The sequence below is a fragment of the Harpegnathos saltator genome, unplaced genomic scaffold (genome assembly GCF_003227715.2).
Source record: "Harpegnathos saltator strain DR-91 unplaced genomic scaffold, Hsal_v8.6 scaffold252, whole genome shotgun sequence".
NCBI classification, from domain to species: Eukaryota; Metazoa; Arthropoda; class Insecta; order Hymenoptera; family Formicidae; genus Harpegnathos; species Harpegnathos saltator.
In genome coordinates, this window is record NW_020230042.1 from 238,562 (window position 1) to 259,228 (window position 20,667).

The 20,667-nt window shown below is 41.0% G+C and overlaps 2 protein-coding genes across 15 annotated transcripts; both read right to left on the minus strand.

The window, feature by feature from the left end:
* Positions 1-759: 759 nt before the first annotated feature.
* LOC105187223 (proton-coupled folate transporter) lies at positions 760-3,673 on the minus strand. 3 transcript variants are annotated; one of them, XM_025299102.1, is made up of 7 exons: positions 3,519-3,673; positions 2,863-2,972; positions 2,549-2,809; positions 2,033-2,382; positions 1,620-1,899; positions 1,354-1,536; positions 760-1,194 (listed from the first exon to the last, which is right to left on the minus strand). In XM_025299102.1, the coding sequence occupies exons 2-7, from the start codon at positions 2,945-2,947 to the stop codon at positions 965-967; spliced, it is 1,389 nt and encodes a 462-aa protein (XP_025154887.1). In that variant the 5' UTR covers positions 2,948-2,972; positions 3,519-3,673; the 3' UTR covers positions 760-964. The 3 variants fall into 3 exon arrangements, with proteins under 3 accessions (XP_025154887.1, XP_011146215.1, XP_025154888.1); XM_011147913.3 differs by having other exon boundaries at positions 2,654-2,809; positions 2,863-3,673; XM_025299103.1 differs by having other exon boundaries at positions 2,033-2,148; positions 2,654-2,809; positions 2,863-3,671.
* Positions 3,674-9,923: 6,250 nt separating this feature from the next.
* exp (expansion) lies at positions 9,924-20,032 on the minus strand. 12 transcript variants are annotated; one of them, XM_025299074.1, is made up of 12 exons: positions 19,949-20,032; positions 19,198-19,435; positions 17,772-18,459; positions 17,156-17,384; positions 12,650-12,780; positions 12,374-12,531; positions 11,961-12,192; positions 11,308-11,506; positions 10,924-11,165; positions 10,738-10,837; positions 10,299-10,532; positions 9,924-10,120 (listed from the first exon to the last, which is right to left on the minus strand). In XM_025299074.1, the coding sequence occupies exons 5-12, from the start codon at positions 12,758-12,760 to the stop codon at positions 10,005-10,007; spliced, it is 1,392 nt and encodes a 463-aa protein (XP_025154859.1). In that variant the 5' UTR covers positions 12,761-12,780; positions 17,156-17,384; positions 17,772-18,459; positions 19,198-19,435; positions 19,949-20,032; the 3' UTR covers positions 9,924-10,004. The 12 variants fall into 12 exon arrangements, with proteins under 12 accessions (XP_025154859.1, XP_019698760.1, XP_019698764.1 ...); XM_019843201.2 differs by lacking the exon at positions 19,949-20,032 and adding an exon at positions 13,340-13,590 and having other exon boundaries at positions 19,198-19,924; XM_019843205.2 differs by lacking the exon at positions 19,949-20,032 and having other exon boundaries at positions 9,924-10,107; positions 19,198-19,926.
* Positions 20,033-20,667: the final 635 nt, after the last annotated feature.

Consider the following 20,667-nt stretch of genomic DNA (forward strand, 5'->3'; position numbering starts at 1 on the left):
ATAAAAATTTTTATTAATACTAGTAGCTCCATTACAATTTTGCCTAGAGAAATATTAGCTAAAAGTAAATATGGATGCAAAGTAAATGATTGGTTGGATCTAGTAATTCACCAAATAAAACTTTGCACCGGTCCAATCGAGCTATATCGAATTGGGAGTCTCCCATAGACGAGTTTTCATTGCCAGTATTGAAAATCTATAGGGCAAGAGCACAGGCTTTTGCATAACACATAATACATAACACATAAGAGAATAAACCAATTAGTTTTCTTCATTTCCCTCCTCAGGACAGAAATGAAGGACCCTGATTGGTTGATTCTCTTATGCATTGTGTATTATGCGTTATGCAGAAGTCTGTGCTCTGGCTCATAGTTTGTGTCCATACACGTAGGCGATGTTCTAAAATTCACTGCCAGCGCTGAAAAGTTATAGTTTGCGTGACACAAACTATATATTTTCAGTACTGGCAGTGAATTTTGGAACACGGCCTCTAGTTCCAATATTGAGGGCAAGAGCACAGGCTTTTGCATAACACATAATACATAACGTATAAGAGAATAAACCAATTAGTTTTCTTCATTTCTATCCTGAGGAGGGAAATGAAGAAAACCAATTGGTTTATTCTCTAATGCGTTATGTATTATGCGTTATGCAAAAGTCTGTGCTCTTGCCCCATCAGTGAATCAGGACGCAGTTAAGGAAACTATATTGATGGGAAATTCAAAGATATAACAAATATACACAATGTGACGATATATATAATTTTAGCATTGCAAGAGCTGCTGTGTGATGTATATAAATATATAGTATAAAAGTTACATACAAGATACAATCTATCAAATGTATAAAAAAATGTATATATAAATAACATATATATATGTATAACATATAATCGTCACAGATCTTATTCTTGTTCTTCTGATTATCTTATTATTTTTTACTTTAATAAGATATATCAGTGACTTTAATTACTGTTGTCTGTTAATGAGACATAATATGCACCATTATGTTTTATCATTTGTATCTGAATATATATCAATAGTATAATAGTTAAAATAAAAAATGCTGCTGATAAGAACCATACTGGTACAGGATATATAGGTGGCATGTAATGAGAGTACAAAAAAGTATATAGGGAAGCTGCTGCAAATGGTAACAGAGTTTCTAAAGATTGAGTCAGAGAAAAAACTTTTCCTGCAAAAATAAATAGATAGATAAATAAATAAATATATATATATATATATAAATGTTTTTACTTTCAAATGCATATTTCAAAATATGCCATTTCACTGGTAATTTATTTTAAATATTTTTCTTTGTTTAATAATTATTCTTAAAAGCAATAAAACTTACCTGTATCCTGCACAGGTACAGTTTTAGATAGTACAGCACGTATCATCGGTCGAGATAAGTTACCAAACATACTTACACTCATTGATAAATACATGTGCCAAGATTGCCATGTAAAAGCATATGTTAAAACACCACCAAGAGATGACATAACAGATATTATGGCAATTATTGGATCTGGAAGCCCTAAAATAATACAAGTATTCTTCATATTAGCATGCTCTAAGTATACATTATTTCTTTGAGACTGTCCAATGTTCAAACGATACCTGCATAACGCCGTATTAATTTAATACTCGATACTGTGCCAAATATTCCTAATATAACGCTAGCACCTATGTAAGTGGAATACTTTTCTATGTTCCAACCAAGCCGAGCACTGGCAAATAAATATCCGATAGTAACTTCTCCTTGTAAAGTAATCAAAAGTAAGATAAGACAAGCTATGCAGCTCCAAACTAACGACCTATTAAATCCATCTCTTTTCTTGATACACGTACGGATAAGATCTTTTACAAGCACAAAATCAAATATTTTGCAGATAGCTCTCTGCAAAAATAAAAAAATGACAGTTATTTATTTTCCTACAATCTCTCTTGATTTGTATTTTTATCGAATCTCAAATTTTGAGATATTAAATGTTTATATTCTAGCAAGTAAATTTATATTTCAAAACACTCACAATATTATGACTTTGTACAGTTTCTGCAACACACAGTATTATGTATAATGTTGCCACAACGCACAATATAGTTGCAATACTGAATACACCAGTGTACCCGTATGTTTCAAATATTACTGGGCCAGAAAACAAACCAATTAATAGTCCAAGAGATATTAATGCATCTAACCAGGCCAAATGCCATGATCTCTCACTATCATTTGTTATATCCGTAATATAACAGAGTGTAGCTAATATCAATATACATAGGCCGCCCATAAGAGCAGTAGGAATATAAGCTAATAGCAAATACCAAGGTGCAATATACCAATTAGTCATTACAGTAAGTAGAAGATAAGTTACAGATATACCTAGAAAAATAAATATTAAATTTTTATAAGCAATTTTTTCTTTAATATCATGCAAATAAAGTTACTTCTATAGCTTTATAATACCAACTATAACAACAATTATCTATAATAACTGTATAATAGCAACTTTAATATCATGCAAATCAATTTACTATAAATTCTTTACCTATATATCCTGACAATAGAAGAGGTTTTCTCCCATATTTGTCACTCCATGGTCCCAAAAACAAAGATAGAAAGGAGGGAAAAATACTTTCAATAAAAGACTTACTTGTCAATATTAAACTGGCTTGTGGTTGTACTTGCAAGTTTATTTTAAGGGCTTCTGGACTACTGCTATTATTATGAAGTATCTGGCATTCTGTTTCATTTATCTTTAATGTTATAGTGCATGTACGATACACTATTAAATCTGTCAGAATGGTACCTGCGAAAAAAGTATATATAGCTATTGCATTATTATAAAATATTGGTTTCTACCTGATATCGATTGAGCGACCAGCAGCAACATTACGGGTGGTTGCACCAGTACATAACGCTTCCATCCTGTTAAAGCTTGATCCATTGTTTTCTATAACTTTATTGACTTACTGAAAAAGCACCACTTTGAACACTATTATGCGCAACAAAAACTTTTCAATGGACAGGAGCTAATAAATTTGCTCATTATACCAAATAATTACTTTATTTTATCATTATAAACAGGATCTTTTGATAAATAATTGAGCAACATGTTATCTTTGATTTAAGTAAAGTTGATATTCTTTGTTCTTTCGCTTCTGACGTAACCGCGTCGACCATAAATAATTGCTTACGATAGTACATGTTTTCAGTGAATAATCAACGTTATATGACGCATATCCAGAAACAGAAATCTCTATATACTGCAATTATCAAATTATCTCAAATTATCGGTGCAATGCACATTTAGTGTGTGTTTATACGAAAAATCATTATGAAAAGGTTGCGGCGGGTTATGATAAATTGTGTGTGTGTGTGAGTTTTTTTTAAATCGATCAAGCTGATTTATGATAAGGAGGAGATCCTGGGGAGCAGTGTGACCGCGAACGAACTCCAACGGAATTAGTGCCCTTCATCTGAACGAAATTAATAATGTCGATAATACCGACACTTACAGTTCCATTATCGACATTTATCGATATGTACACACACGTAGACACGTTCCAATATATATTGCGAAAATATGCATTGAGTGCGTTCGAGAAGTGCGCTACCAATGCTACTGCATTGTTCCATCTTTATCGCTCTTTGGAAATATAACAAAGACAGATTGACGCGGTAGCGCTTAGTAGAGTGCTAATCGTGAGCACTCTACTAAGCGCTACCGCTTATCCAAGTAATCCAAACGCACCCATTATGAAAACACACATAGTATACATAATGCATATTATAGATCTTCAATATTCGCAATGTATATCGAAATATAGTCTATATATAGAGTAATCATTTAGAACACGCATAAAAATAGCAGTGAGAAGTAGGAAGCTTTTTGCATTGTATTCTATGTGTTGAGACATAAGATATCTTGAAGTCTTAGTGTTTTATCGTTTCGTACAAGTGTACAAACAATTTTATATAGATTTCTCGTCAATGGCCGCGTTCAGCAGAAATAGCTGTTTACTAAGCACTTAGTGATTATCGCTCCTGATTGGTCCATTCCCTTGGATTCGTTAAAGATCTAAAAGAATGCTCCAATCATGATTAATAATCACTAAGCGCTTAATAAACAGCTTTGTCTGCTGAACGCGGCCTTTGCCGCACATATATTAAAGAATACAATTCCATAATATTGCTCACACTGTTTTCGCTGTGTTTTCTTTCGGTGCATGTATTCTAAGACAAATTTGTATGTACTCAACATGCAAATAATATATTTGTAAAACTTGTTTTGTGTAACTTATATACAGGGTTGAGAAGTAACTCGTTACTTCTTGTAACGCAGTTGTTACAGTTACAGTCATTTTTTTCGGTAACAATAACTTAACTCCCGTTTTTTCATCTATAACTGTAACTTAACTTTAGTTACATTTGTTTCATAACTAGTAACTAATTTAATAGTTACTTTATATATTTCAAACTTAAATTTTTGGCAGACCAACACGACAATACCAATAACGACATGCGATATGCTTGATATCCAATAAGCATATACAGTTATTTTAGGTGCATTTAAAAGATTGTATAAAATAGCCAGAAGTACCGAGCACATCGCTTCTGGGATATTTTTTTATTAACCAGAGCGCTCATGTAAATCGCATCTGGTGTACGGTATTGTATAAAATAGCCAGTACCAAGTACTACATCGCTTCTGGAATATTTTTTATTAACATCAACAATAACTATATATGATAAATAAAATTAGGTAAAAACTTTTTACCTAATTTTGCACTGATTATCCACGTTATTGGACATGTAATGCCGTAACAGTTCCGTCGGGCAATTATTTCGTGCCGCTTACGTGCTGTGACCCGAAGAAGTCAGCGCGCGACACTCTGACTCTTCACCGCCTCCATAACACAACACATGCATATATGTCATCGTGTCAGTGTGTTCCGCGACACATAGTACCGCAGGAGCAGTATAGTGTGTATCACCGAATATGCCAACTCGCACAATGTGTATGTACATATCTGTGTAGAGACGATGGAGAATCGCTGTCGCGAGTTCGTTTCGTGTCACTATAATACTCTTATCAGACAGTCGTAGTAGCAATAAACATTTACTTCACATTTTATCGATTGGAAAGTTGTTGCTATGACTAGGAGATGCTGTGCAATTAAACATGACATCAAACGTGACATAAATCGCATAATTTTTAACTAAATAGGTATTCTTGTATTTATATTATATATTTATTTATAAATTGTCCGATTTGTGTCGTCGTGTCGTTGTGTCATTTTAATGGTAAAACATCTCATTAAGCCATTGCAATTATTTTCAAATCGAAAACACGCGAAACACAAAAGTTATAATTTTCATTTTATAAGATATTTAAATTCGTGAGTTCACTGCTACGGAGAGATTCCCGATGTCGCGAAAGCGAGAGCGAGAGCAAATAAAGAGCAAGCGAAACGTCACTATGAAAAGCGATACGTAAACAGATCGTCGCGAGACTTCGGCACATCTTTGATGATGATGATCATCTCGCTTCCTTTTTACTCGTTCTCGCTCGTCTTATACTTTGTTTATTTATAATAACTGGATGGACAACTTATGTAAAACACTTTTCAACCTTTCATGTATCATGTTCCCATATCATATAGGAAGCTAAAAAACGCAAAAAACCCGACAAGAATCCCTCAAATATGAAATATTTCATGAAAATGTGAGAATAAATAGGTGGTAAGTATATTTACCTATGCCTCAAAGGGTTAAGCGAGTTGTGTGTGATTTCAACTTCTACAGTAGCTTGATACTGATTTTCATGCGCTCCCGTAGACAACTCGAAAATGTCTATCCGACATGACTTGCAATGTTTATTATCGCACTCAATGTCAAAAACCTATCTGAAATTATCATATCGCGTAATACGGAAATTGTCAAGACTTTCCCGTTGCTTGTAATGTAATTGTCGGCTGTACACAGGGTGTCTCATAACTAGTGTTGCAGAGTGCTCACAGAGCGGTTTAAAATAAACATACAAGTCCCATACCGTTTGGCGAGATTAGCAATAATTATCAAGTTATTAATGACAGAAATCTGAGGAATAAGAGCGCGCCGACATAGACATATTGGAGAAGCGTTGCAACTATTTCGACAATAAGAGCGCGGTCTAGGAGAGGACAACGCGTCGCTGTTCGTTTTTCATTTCGCCGCTTCTACGTTTCGCCGCACTCCGTCAATAGTTGCTAGATCGATTGGGCCGCGCTGTGGCCCGAGAGGCTGTGACGCTTCTCTACCCACATAGCACCGCAATATTGCAGGAATATTACAGAAATGTTGCAGGAATATTACTAAAATATTGCATAAATATGACAACAATATTGCAGAAATATTTAATGTCCTAAGCATAAGTCTCGCAGAAATATTGCGGGAATATTGTTATGATGTTGTGGGAATATTGTCACAATATCACAGGACTATTGCCACAATGTTGTTGAAATATCGTCACAATCTTGCAGGAATACCTATGAAATATAGCTACAATACTGCAGAAAAATTGCAAAATATTGCCGAAATATTACTGCAATCGTGCAGGAATGTTGCTACAATATTTCTTAAACGTTGCTGCAATATTGCAGGAATATTACTGAAATATTGCATAAATATCACAGCAATATTGCAAAAATACTTAATGTCCTAGGCATAAATCTCGCAAAAATATCTCAAGCGTGGTCTACAATGGCAGTAAGCAGTAAGAAGTAAGCGTAAGCGGTAAGAAATAAACCAATCACAGTCGCTTATGACAAAAATAATCAACTGTGGTTGGTCCATTTCTTACTGTTCACGCTTTCTTCTTATTGCTTACGGCCATTGTAGACCACGCTTTAGAAACACTGCGTTAAATAAAAAAATGTTTCAGACAAAAGTTGTTTGACTTGAAGGGGGACATAAGACAGCGATAGCATTTTGTTAATAGATGGCGCCACTTTCAAGATATTCACTGACCATCAATTTTTATAAATGAAAATCCCAACCTTTTATTATATCTTCTTTTTCTACCAATTAGTTTGAACAACTATTGTCTGAAACATTTTTTATTTGCTTAATATTTTTTTGAGATATTTAAGGAAAACTTGGTAACTTTTCCAACATTTATCTTACGATATCTCGTTAACTATTCGTCGACAGAAAAAATAGTATTAGACTCTTTTACTTTATTTAATATCAAGAATATATTAATAGTGCCCTAACTTTTTTTGTTAATTTAATAACTTTGAAATTTCCAAAGGTCGATAAGTTAACAAAAGTTAGGGCACTATTATAATAATATATTCTTGATAAGTAAAGTAAAAAAGACTAATATTATTTTTTCTTTCGACGAATAGTTAGCGAGATATCGTAAGTTAAATGTTGAAAAAGTTACCAAGTTTTCCTTAAATATTTCAAAAAATATTAACCAAATAAAAAAATGTTTCAGACAAAAATTGTTCAAATTTATTGATAGAAAAGGAAAATATAATAAAAAATTCTGATTTCCATTTATGAAAATTGATTGTCAGTGAATATCTCAAAAGTGGCGCCATTTATAAACAAAATGCTATCGCTTTCTTGTCCTCCTTCAAGCCAAACAACTTTTGTCTGAAGCATTTTTTTATTTAACGCAGTGTTTCTGAAATATTTGTGATGTGACATTAAATTGGGACACCCTGTATATAAATTGTTTCACACTGCAGTATTACGGCGATAATCAGAAATATTACGTGGCGGTCTGTCATGCTGGAATATAGCGGCAATATTCCTGTGATATTGCAATGAGATTTATCATCGCACAATAATGTAGTAATAATGTTGTAATATTGCCATTATGTTGCCATACGATAGTCACATGGTAACATTGCAGTAATATTCCAGTAATATTGTAATCTGATATATCACTCTGTAATATTGTGATAATATTGCTGGAATATTATATAATAATCTTGTGATTTCGTAATATTGCTACGATATTATAATATTGCTTCAATATTGCTGCAATATTGCAGTGTTGTGCGGGTAATCATCTATTTCGGCACGTGCTCACTCGTCATTCGATAATTATTAAGGATCTCGCAAAACGGTATGGGACTTTTATGTTTGTTTTAACCCGCTCTGTTTCCACGAGCTCTGCAACATTAGTTATGAGACAACCTATAGTATATAAATATGTGATATATTATAAAATATATTATACGATATATTATATATATATGTGTGTGTGTGTGTGTGTGTGTGTGTGTCGTACACATGCACGCAATCTTAATTTTTACATGTCGGTTGTCAGTTGTGAGGTTGCGATTGGTACGTACGACATATGTGCGACATACGACGACGATGTCTTCCGACTCCGATTGTGAACGCAGCTTAATGAGCGTACGATCGAGGGAACAAAGATACGAGAGAGTTTCAACCACTAATCTTTTTATTAGCTGCACAGATTGCAAAATTCTTTGCACAATGAAAGTACTTATAATAATGAAGTCTGGAAAGCAGAGTTTTATGTAAAATTCGAAAAAACTTAACAACTACAGTTTCATTGTCATATAATATTAAGCCAGCGGCACACGGTGCTTGTTTTCGTGCTGGATTGCTTGCTGGATGAAAATATTGCGTTCTGATTGGTGCATTTCCATCCATCTTCGGAAAAGTACCAATCAGAACGCAGTATTTTCATCCAGCAAGCAATCCAGCACGAAAACAAGCACCGTGTGCCGCCGGCTTTACTCTATGCATGAAACAGACAAGGATAGTATGATTGTGTCTGCTTGCAGCTCCATCGATCACGATAATGCGGATTACTAAGCTACCGTTCTGTTTTACCCCAAAGTGCAAACACAATCTGCATCCAATATATTTTTTTTCAAACACTAATCTTTTTACACTGATTTCTAAGCTCATTTCTGTTACTTTAATATTATTCTTTCATATTATGGCTCGTCTGAAAGCAAAAGCTTTTGCACGGATAAACTGCAGAACTGTTATAATTAATAAGTAAAGAGCTGACGCGGAACATGATAACGAAATTGTAATTTTTCTAATATTTCATTGAATTTTACATAAAACTCTTCGTTCCAGACTTTGTTTTTACAAGTACTTTCGTTGTGCAAAAGGATTTTTCAATCTGTGCAGTTAATAAAAAGATTGGTATAGTAAAAAGATTGAAATCAATGTGTCGGTAAAACAGACGGCTCCAGGATCCCTTTAACTACACCGTGCCGCATCGTTTCTCTCAACTTGAAATGAAATTATTAATATGTAACTCAAATAAGAAGCATCAAAGAAAAGAAGCAAAATTTAGAGAATGAACGAAAAATATAAAAAAATTCAGCTAAATGAAGCTAAAGAGAATGGATTTCGTGTATTTCAGTAAAGACTCAAACCATCCTGCGTGTTTGAGTCAGAACTAAACACGAGCGGGAATGTAGTTCCCTGTGATCTGACCTGCCATTTCAGGATTCATGTTTCCGCTAAAGTTAATTACAGTAAAGCCAGCGACACACGGTGCTTGTTTTCGTGCTGGATTGCTTGCTGGATGAAAATACTGCGTTCTGATTAGTGTATTTCCATTCATCTTCGGAAACGTACCAATCAGAACACAGTATTTTCATCTAGCAAGCAATCCAGCACGAAAACAAGCATCGTGTGCTGCTGGCTTAATACTGTTTTATTTCATGATAGAGATTAAAAAACGAAAGACTGTGATATTAGATTATAAAGATCATTTTTGGAAATATCTCAGGATAAAGAAAAAAAGAGAGTGAGGAATATGAACTTTCGATCTAGAATCACTAAGTCCAAGTAATTGATCTTTCTTTTTGCAAGCTTATCATGTATAATTGTCACTTTCATTTACAGGGATGAAACAATAAGCACACGAGTGCTAGCATAAAAATATGAGTATTTATGTAGTATATTAACAATATACAGTTTATAGGTACAAACGCCGAGATATTTCTTATTATCTAGTCCCACTCTCCAATATACATAGCACGCGGAGTCGGAGGTATTACGCCTCTCGTCGGGATCGGTAACCTTCCGTATATGTGGTTATACGGTGACTCGTTCCTATTGTCCGAATCTGAAAGTGTAGTAACAATTATTGCTAATAAACGTGGGTTTACAGCTATTCAGTATGTCAAATGCGATATGTATATTTAACATATATCACATGCAATCACACACACATAATGTAATACTTTCTAAAAGCTATATTTTCTACAGTAGAAAATGATTACCAGATAGTTCTTCTTACTCACCAAGTCCGCTCTCGAAACTTCTAGCATGGTACATAATGGGCGGTCGATGGGCGGGCAGATGACCATATATTTGAGAAGATTGACTACTAGCGTATGCAGCACCTGCATAAGATGGTGCAGGTTGTGTCCTGACATGTCCTCGAGGAGGAGGAGGGCCCAATTTGCTTTGACCGTTCCTCGCCATTTTTACGAAATTAGGCACACGCGCTCGTAAACCACAATAGTATGGGTCATCTGAAAAACACAATCAATTTAATATATATGTATATGTATTAGTCAATTATTGACTGTTATATAAAAATATATAAAAAGGAATTATTATAAATCAAGATGGGGATAATTGTAGGAAAAATAAATATTATTTCATATCAATAAAATTCTATATTACAAACACAAATATTACACAAAACGCATCAATGACAAATAGATTATTTCTTACCGTATTTCTTTCTGTCGTCGTGTTTACTTCGTTTCTCATCGTTCATTATAGGATGCTTCATCGCTCTGGTGTAGTCATCTTCTATATCATCATAATCAGGCTGAAATAGTCAAGCGAACATAAGAATGTTACGTGTTGTTTCTTTGCGATATAAATATCGAACATATTTTTAATTTTTTAATTTACCTTAGGGATGCCGTGGCCGTAGAGATTCTCTCTAGGAGGCAGTTTCGGCGGTCTCTCTGTACGTCGATGTTGGTAACTCGTCGACTGCATGTAGATTTGTTCTCGAGAGTCTCTGTCCCCTGGTATTATTTCGCTAGGACCTCCTACGGACGACGACACGCCTGCCACGCTATAAGGATCTTCGTCAGGAATTGGTATTCTAGGTCTATTTTTTATATCAACCGGCCTTTGTAATGCTAAAACTAAAAAAAAAAAAAAGAAAAAAAGAAACAAATATATTAACAGATATAAACAGATTATTTAAGACACAAGTGTATCACAAGAGTATTCCGTACATACAAATTTCATAGAATATTTGACGTTATACGGTTCGTCTCAACATACCTGGTGGCAGCTTTGACTTGAGCATGTCCAAACCGACAACATTGACGATAAGTACCCACACGGGACACTGAAGCAAATCGGCTTCCATTCTTACGAATATAATAGCGCTGAGACATTGCATTTCCAATCTTCGTCTGTCCGGGTAAGCCCTCCGTGTTTCTCGTGACAGATTTGTTTGAAATTTATTCATATCGAATAACTGAAACGTCCGTTTCAAACACGACACGTTCGTGAACGTTATGCAGTATTAAAAACAAAATTCAGAGCGAAAAAATTAAGAGCGACAAATTAAGAACAAAAAACGAAAACTAGGATTTCTGGTCTATCGCGGAAGAACGACTATGTATGTATGTACTTTGGTTCGTGTTAAAGAGCGGAACTTTTCGCTCTCCTTTCATAAGAGCGTGGTATATGATTTCCTGACGATAACGAGATTTAAACGCCTCTTATTATATGGTTCGGTTGTTCGAGGTAAAGTTTTAATTAGAAAGGCGGTTTCTCTATCAGCATGCATCCTCGCGAGTTTCGTGATAAAACCAACACCTGATCTTTCGCGCCTACACAAAAAACGATTAGGAAAACTCGCTTTTTCTTTTTTTTTTTTAATTTCTAATTGAAAGGACTTTTATTAGACATACGGAACGTAGTCTTACCTTGCCTGGTTTTTCATGTTCGAGCGCACCTTGCGAATTACGTATGATTTCTGGACCGATCGCGTTGTCCTCCTGATTTGTGGACTTGACGTACACGTTGTTCTTGCACAATCTCTTGATCAGTATGTTGCCTTGTTCGTCCATTTTAATTTTAACTCCTTGATTTATGTGACGTTTGGCTTCTTCCGTTTTCGGATCTCTCATAGGATTGTCAAATCCACAAAGTCCTATTCTACATTTCGCATAAGGAGAGAGAAATATTTCAAATAGAGGAATAAATTGCGGCGATAAATGAGGGAGGAGGTGTAAACTGAGGGATACCCAAAGCGGTACCAAATTCTTATAATATTATAATGACAATAAATGTATGACGCTAGGTAGATTCTTCTATTTTATGAATTCGCATTATATACCTGAATCCGTCAAATCCGTCGTTTGAACCGTTTATTGTGAGAACAGGTGCCCTGGCATAAGCTTTCGCAACCCGTCTGTTCCTCTCGAACACGATAACTTTCGCCCATATTTCGTCATCTATTTGATTCCATTTATCTAAGACTTCTTGTATGTGATCCTACAAGCACAACGTCCCACCAGTATATATCACGTTGCTGTCATTCAGGAGCACGACCGATTGTCGTATCATCCATCCTAAAGAATCGAGAATCGAGAATAACCGCAACCGAAATTACCTTGTATAATTTATCCAAATTATACCATATATCTTCCTCCTCTTGTTCCTCATACTGCGATTCTACGAGGTTGTCTCGCGAGCGCGAGAGTATCTTCCGTCTCGATACCATTTTGTGACTCTATGCTCAATCTGAAAGCAAACGCGAAGAAAGACTCTCTCTTTTATTTCATCGTCCAACGCGAGAGATCTTATTCAATATGAGCCGCGAATATTTATATCTTTTGCCATTCCCCTCTCTACATCGCCCTCTCTACATTTGTTGGGTAAACGAACACGCGCTATTACGCGCATAATGAGCGTCACGGTGCGGCGGCACAATCCGAAGATACAATGGTCACGACGGTGTACCGCGCACGGATACTGAAAGTCCCCCTCCCCCGTGACCCCCGTGTCTCGTGTGTGGTGGAGCGGACGTTTTTTCGTACGCGAGCACGAGCGAGGCGAAGCCGAGAGATGAAAAATACGCTCCCACGCTCTCAGGCGCACTTGAAATCCGACGTTGATATCGAAGTTGTTATCAAACATACGGCTCATTCTCCCCCGATGCATTATAGATAAGACGCGAGGCACTTCGGCCGGCGGCCGGAGGGTGGGCGAGGGTGAGGAAAAGAATGGTCGCCACGATTTACGGACCGTGCTACGTGGCTGCACACGTGGCTGCGTATAACGTATAATTCACGGCACGCACATATGCACGCATCCGCACGCACGGTGGGCGGAACTTAAATCCGGCTTGGTGACGTGACGTCATTTCAGCTGATCTTCACACTCGAGGAATCGTGCAAGCACAATTTTGCTAACTTCTCTAGCCTTCTTCTGCCTCTCGCGCTAGGCCTCGGTTGTACGGTTTAACAGGTTGCTCTCGCAAAAATCATCGCGCGTTTCTCACGACTGTGATTATTGGCGACCGACCCTCTCGTAGAAATCGCTTCGCGATGTCTGAAAAGATGGAAACTGTTGGTGTTTTTCATATCTCGGGGATTGAATTATTGTTTCCTCAGATTAACTCTGACAATTCCGAAATCCGTGCCGCTCATCTAGTCTCTAGCCTCATCGTAGTGACAAATGAAAAAGTAAGAAGAAGAGAGAAGGAATATAAAAGAGAAAAGTAAAAGTTGTCAAATAGAGCGAGACGTGTGTCATTTCTAAGCGAAGAATTCCGCGAAAGCGGACAAATAAGATTCGATGGAGCGGTAAGGTGCGCAGGTGGAGCGCTCGCTTCATTTACTACGCGAGTTCTTCGAGCATCGTGAAAGTGTTGTCATTAAACACGTATCGGCCAGGCTCCACCTAGTCCACGGTTCGAGCCGGCGGCTTTCACGACTACTTTTTCGCAAAATCTTTTATTTATGGCCGCATATCAACGAAGGAAGGAAGGAAAACAACAAAAAAATAATAATCGGCGACGCTGCGCCGCGCTGTCGAGAAATCCGTCGACGGCGTGTAACACTTACGCGCGGAAACTGTGACTCGCTTTTCCATTTTCTCGCGCGAAGACACGTTTCGCTCTTTCTCCTCGCCAGGAATAATAATAGTAAATACGCAAGGAATAACTCTTCCGCGCGCGTGCACGCCTAAATACCGTGGATTACTCAACCGTGGTATTCGGAACAGCTGTACACACCGGCGCGGTGGTGACTTGCATACGCCTTACCTCGCCTCGTTTTGTCGCGTTACTCTTCGATGTATAAGTCGATACATGCTGTACCGCTATTTATTGTAACCGTATCGTACCGCTTCCGACGCGCTCTGAAACGACAAACGCGCGACGCGCCCCGTATGGCTCGTCCGGTACCGTAATATCGTTTAAGCAGTTACGGCACGCAACAGCAGTCTCGTCCGGGGCTTAGATTCCCGAAATCGCGCCGCCATGACGTCGCGCCGTGTCGGAAATCGAACGCCTGTCACCTGCCTCGGACCTTGTGGAATTTCGCACTTCAAGGCGACCGACGGCGTTTCATCGGAGCTCGGAAAGACGCGTGACGGAGCTGACAAAAATGCCCCGGACTCTCCTTGCGGCGAGACGAAGTCGTCGTGTTGCGGAGGTGTGTTTCGCGTTGCGTACTTGCCGTACGCGTCTCAGGTGCAAAAGTGAGTTCAGGGAGAGGAGATGAGCGTCGCAGTCTGCGCGAAAGAAGAACGCCAGAATTTACCCGAGATAATTCTCTTTTTTTCTCCAACGACAATACCAAAGATAAGAAGAAATAATTAACGTAATGATGCAACATCAAACGTAACCATCGGACGTTCCTTCTCCCTCCGCTGACGAACCAAGTTCGTTTACGAAAGAGAGCGCTCTCCCTCCTCCCCTCCCAATGTGGAAGAAAGAATCCGAGATATTCCCGGGGGGAGAATAAAACCCACGAAATCTGACTCACGAGCACTTCTCTATTCTCCTCCGATGATTTCGCAACGTTCTCCACGTAGTAGGTGCCTCATGGCGCTTGGCCATTATCTCACCGCAGGGTACAGAATTGCGTACGAGCTCGCCATCTGTTTCGCGCATGCATATATACGTGTCTCTCGCCTTAGGGCGAGATTACGGCAATTACAACGATTTCGTAACGCGGTGAGATCGCGTGCCGATCAAAAAGAGGGAAAAGAAAAAGGGGGAGGGAGGGAGGGGGAGGGAAAGAGAGAGAGAGAGAGAGAGAGAGAGAGAGAGAGAGAGAGAGAGAGAGAGAGAGAGAGAGAGAGAGAGAGAGAGAGAGAGAGGGAGAGAGATCGATCCTGCTCGATCGCGAAATTGTGTGCACGGGTGCGTTGAGAAACATTCGTGACACGCTAGCGAGAGAAACATTATTTGCCCGTGGCCGAGTATGAACGAATAAACGAATGAACGAATAAATGAAAGGACGAACGAACGAATGAACGAAAGAATGAATGGGTAGGCGCACGGACGGACGGATGGACGGACGAACGAGTAGACAGACGCCTGTCAAGCCAGAATTTCCCTGAAACTGCTTTCACTTCTCCGAAGAATGCGAAGGCTGTCGTACACGACCAACGGCGTCTAGCACGGACTGACGAGTACACGGTACCGAGACCCCCACCTCGGGAAACCAACGGTGTAGCTCACTCTCGTTGGGTTCGCGTGTGTATGAACAAGTACGTGTATTCGCACACTCCACACACACACACACACACACACACACACACACACACACACACACACACACACACATACGGTGGATGCACACTCGAACCATGCGCGATATGCGACCATTCGCACGCTCTTTCTCTCCTTTTTGCCCTCTCTCTCTCTCTCTCTCTCTCTCTCTCTCTCTCTCTCTCTCTCTCTCTCTCTCGCTTATCCGTTCTTCGACGGATATTATCGGGCTCTCACTCCCTCTCTTGTTTTCTCGCAATTCTCTTCATTTCTCAGCTTCTGTCTTCACATACTTGTTCGTCTTTGTTGCAAACTATCGCGAATGCACATGCCTGTCCCGTGAGATCTCTCTCTCTCTCTTTTTCTGCATCAATCTCTGCATCTCTCTTCTATTTACTTTCTACTTATTATTTTGGAGTTGCCTCTCTCGCTCTTGAAAATGCTCCCTCAAGAGTACATAATCCCGCGAACATGTCTCTCTTTTGGTTCCTTACGGTTGTGTATCCTCACGTTTAGCTTCTTCGTACTGTCTTCGTACATCTGTCAATATTTAATTATAGTTTATCACAACTACATTCCAACATCTATATATATATATATATATATATCTATATATATATATATATATATATATATGACGTTTAACGCTCTGGTACTTTTTTCTTCTTTCTATCGAAATACGTACGTCTTTTTCCTCCCTTTCCGTTTCTCGCCTTCGTCGATCGCTCTTACCAAATCTTCGTCTCGCCAATCTACCTCTTCATCCTTTAATTTCCTCCGATTATTTCTGTCCACATTTCTCCTTCTCCTACTCATTCGTTTCTTCCTTTCATCCGCCATTCTACCATCCACCACCTACTCCTCCTCGCTCGCACATTCGCTCACTGCCTTTCTCGTGCTATCCTCCCCTCTCCTTCTCTCTCTCTCTCTTTCTCTCTCTCTCTCTCTCTCTCTCTCTCTCACACTCTCTCACTCTCTCCCTCGCCTCCCAGTCGACTCGCCAGGCGACTTCGATGAGTGCAACAGCGAGATTTCAAGCAGTGGAAGGAAACTGGTTATACCCGGCCGCGCAGCGACGGGCATTTACGCACACACCCTTTGGCGACAACCCCGGCAGGGCCGCGCGAAATACACCTACGGTGCAGTTAAAGCGTCGTGAAAAAAGCACGGGGTACAATTAAGCGAGCGTAGAATCGAGCGAAGCGAGCGAGGGACGGTAAATCGCAATTATCGCGATCCGCGCGACGATTATACCTCTTTACGATTATCGCGCGCCATAAATCCGCGGTACTTGGGTTACATGCTATATTGTCGGCAGAATTCAATACACGTCGCTTAATTTACGTAGCGACACGAACATCTCGGAATCGCCGATGAGAAAAGAAAGATCGTTACTCCTTGTCGCGTAGCGAAACTCGTTTAGCCAGTGAGAGAGACCATCCGCGACTACCTTCCTGCAGGATTCTCTCTCGGGGAAAACCCTTGAGTCATCCGTAGCGAGCCGTGCTTCACATGCCGAATGTCGATGTTAATACGAACGATGACACGAGCTGTCTGCCGTAATTCGCACAAACGATACTTTCGAAGCCTCGGTGAACTCGGTCTCTTTCTTCCTCTCGATTATCTGCGGCAATTGAACTCATTATTAGTTCATGTTACGGGGGGTGAAAATCGAGAAAATCAAATCACTTCTTCTATTCGATATATACTTGAAGAAACGACGTGAGTGTTCAAGTATTTCGCACTCCTACCAATTACGGAAAGAAAATCGATTCCGCTCGGATATTGGAAAGCAGACTCGCGATCGACTAAGATTAGACGACGTTAATTATTGCGCTATCAAATCGTTCCCGGTCGATGCAAAAAAAAAAAGAAGGAAAGAAGAAACGGGAGCGATTGCGGTTGCCTCCGCTTCCGAATCGGCGATGTCGAAACGAGCGCGAACAGCGCGTTCTTTCCTTGGCCTATATAGATAAACGGGGCTGAACGAGAAAAGAAATTGTAGACATACTATCTGTCCATCTGTCCGCACGGGGTAAACATCCAGCAGCAGCAGCAGCAGCAGCAATAACAGCAGTGCGTAACTGCCGAGCGTGAAGCGCGTGTTCCAGCCTCTAAGCAGGATACACGAATACTGTCCAATTGTAACTCTCGTCCTGTATCTTGTCGCCAGACAGAAGCACGTCTATACCGTACAGAGTTTCGAGGCTCCCTGAGGTGTCAACATTTGCAACATTACGTCGTTCAGCTCCTCGAGATCCTATCAGAAGTTGATACTCCGCTGTCATCGAGCGAGGTTCAACCCAACAATATTGAACGTATGAATTCGCCTCTGGACTCCTTCCTCCGACGCCGTCGCCCCTCGTGTGTACCACACAGTTACCTTAGGAGAAAAGGGGAGCAAGTAAGCGCGAGCGCGCAAGAGGAGAGGGGCGAGAGGAAGGGAAATGTTACGACATCGCATCAGTCGTCCGCGAAACGATACGCTCTCATACGATACGACTGGCAGAAATTCCGCTTGGCATGCGCGCTCGCTCGCTTCGTGAAAAGTCAACGGAGCCGCTTTCCCGGCCGCGCGCAAGCTTGCCACGCGTAATGGATCATCAGCGAGAGGAGGCTCTCGCGATGACCGTCGGAGTGATTGACGATGTTACACAGGACGTGTAAGACGGTCGGTGGAAGCTTCGATATACGTGTTGCTGCAACAAGAGAGAGAGAGAGAGAGAGAGAGAGAGAGAGAGAGAGAAAGAGAGAGAGAGAGAGAGAGAGAGAGAGAGAGAGAGGAGAGGAGAGAGAGGGAGAGAGAGAGAGAGAGAGAGAGAGAGAAGAGAGAAATCAAGGGAGAGAGGATTCTTTCGATCTCGGCTTTGCAACTTTGCGAAGCTGATCGCGAACTGTATCGTCATTCGGGCGGCGCACGCGAGCAGAACTTTCACATCGTTCGCTCACCCGCTCACTCGCTCGTTCGGCCGATCGTTCTCCTTCCTCGCGCGCGACCTAGGAATGTATTGTAACATAAGTAAATGTCGCGCGCGTTTGTCGGTGAACTCGACGACGTCGTCGACGTTCACCGTTAGTGTCGTCAAAACGGCACTTTCTATCAAATACATCTGGATCTAGGCGTCTCACACGGGCGGCATACTTTGTTTATATTCACGTGACAGGTAGCTGTGTGTAGTCTAACGGTCAATCTGTCGCTTTCTTAACACGACTCCGATCCGGGAACACCGCGAGTCGCTCTTCTCGTACATACCGAGCCCTCGCGACTTCTCCCCGCGCGCACAAGCTCAGCGAGGTCGTCGCTGAGCGGACCCCGCTCCCCCCTCCCGGATCTCCGTCCGGAACCCCGCTTCCTCTCTCTCCCTTTTCCTCGTTCGCATCGCGCGTTCTCCATATGTCGCGCTCCTGGACGCGATCCCGCGGGTTTCTCTACGTACCTCTCTCGGCTGACAGCGTCCGGCTTGCGCGAACACAACGGCGGTTTGATCGCCTACGCCGCCTTCAATATGCTTCACAGACTGGCTTGAGGGCACTCGACGCGCTCGTAAACGCGCTCTCTCCTATCCATAATCGGCGAAAGTCGCACTTGTTGGCTCGCTCCTCCGCGTCTCTTCGCGGCGGGCAGTTCGTCGAGGGTATTCGCGACGACACTATGGACACTATCATCGGCGACCGCTGTAACAAAGATCCCTGGTGAACGTGCGAGCGATCCCGTAGACCCTCTTTCCCTTTCGCGCAAGTTTGTGCAAGCGGTCCACGACACGAATTCTCCGCGTGACACGACGAGGTCTACGCGCACTTACGAACTACGCGCCCGCGACTCGCTAGCGGGCAAAACGAACGGCTCGGATCGGATCGGCGCAGCGCGGCGCGGCGCGGCGCGGTTCGAAGCGCCGAGGAAGGGGGAAAAGAGGAAAACGCGTGTGTGGTGAACGAGCGGCGAGTACGGGGTGTCTCGTTATAAAATGCGCGTTGCGCGCCTTTATTCGGCCGTGCACGCTCGAACCTCCTTCGCGACGTGCAATAACCACCGTTCACCGTTCGCTCCGCCGCCACCGTTTTGAACCGCCGCAGATAGGCCTCGCTTCGCGCCGCGAATGAGAGCCACCAAGACGTTCACCATTTTGGCGATTCGCGCCCGCGCGCGCGCGCGCATGCGCCGATACCCCTGCTTATCTGCCTGCCTACCTTCACTGGTGACGTCAAAAATAGGACAAGGAGCTGGTGGCCTTTGCTAAGTTGCGGCCGAAGAGGAAGGGAGGGGGAGAGAGAGAGAGAGAGAGAGAGAGAGAGAGAGAGAGAGAGAAGGTGGAAAAGAAGGAGGAGGAGGAGGAGGAGGGCCACTGAACTGTCTCTTGATGTCTTCTGTCATGACCTCGCCTTGCCTCTCTCCTTCCCTCTCTCTTCTCTCTCTCTCTCTCTCTCTCACTCTCACTCACTCTTTCCTTGTCTTTCTCTTTCTTAGAAAGTCTTTTTGAATGGGGCCCCCATTGTTACACATTTCACAACATATATATAGGCAATGATTTGGCATCTCTGGCGTATGATATGGTGCAAGAGATTCTAATATCGATATTGATCTTCACAGATCTTTATATACTTTCATTTCCAAACCTCCCTTTTTTCCAGCCCCGTCGACCTTTACTTCTCCATCCATGTTGGTTCCACCTTCTCGAGTCACGTATATGCATATCTGCGCATACGCATACGTATCGTCGCTGCGCCGTATAATCTTTGGCATGCGCGGTGCGTTAGCGAATTTTTGATACGACGAGCATTCCTGCACCGACACAGTAGGGTACAGCAATTCTGGAATAAATTTGACACGAGACTCAGAAGAAAATGGCGTTAAGAAGTTATTTTTGACAAGAAAAAGAATCAATGACAATAATAATAAAAAGTTCTAT

Bases quoted from the DNA above. Each gene is read 5' to 3' on its own strand.
- LOC105187223 (XM_025299102.1), bottom strand. From the start codon at position 2,947: ATGGATCAAGCTTTAACAGGATGGAAGCGTTATGTACTGGTGCAACCA. The intron at 2,383-2,548 runs GTAAAGAATTTA...TTATTTTTCTAG, and splicing joins TCTATTGTCAGGATATATAG to GTATATCTGTAACTTATCTT. The intron at 1,195-1,353 runs GTAAGTTTTATT...TTATTTTTGCAG, and splicing joins TGTACCTGTGCAGGATACAG to GAAAAGTTTTTTCTCTGACT.
- exp (XM_025299074.1), bottom strand. From the start codon at position 12,760: ATGGTATCGAGACGGAAGATACTCTCGCGCTCGCGAGACAACCTCGTA. The intron at 10,838-10,923 runs GTAAATTAAAAA...TGACTATTTCAG, and splicing joins ACGGCCACGGCATCCCTAAG to CCTGATTATGATGATATAGA. The intron at 10,533-10,737 runs GTAAGAAATAAT...TGTGTTTTTCAG, and splicing joins CGACGACAGAAAGAAATACG to ATGACCCATACTATTGTGGT.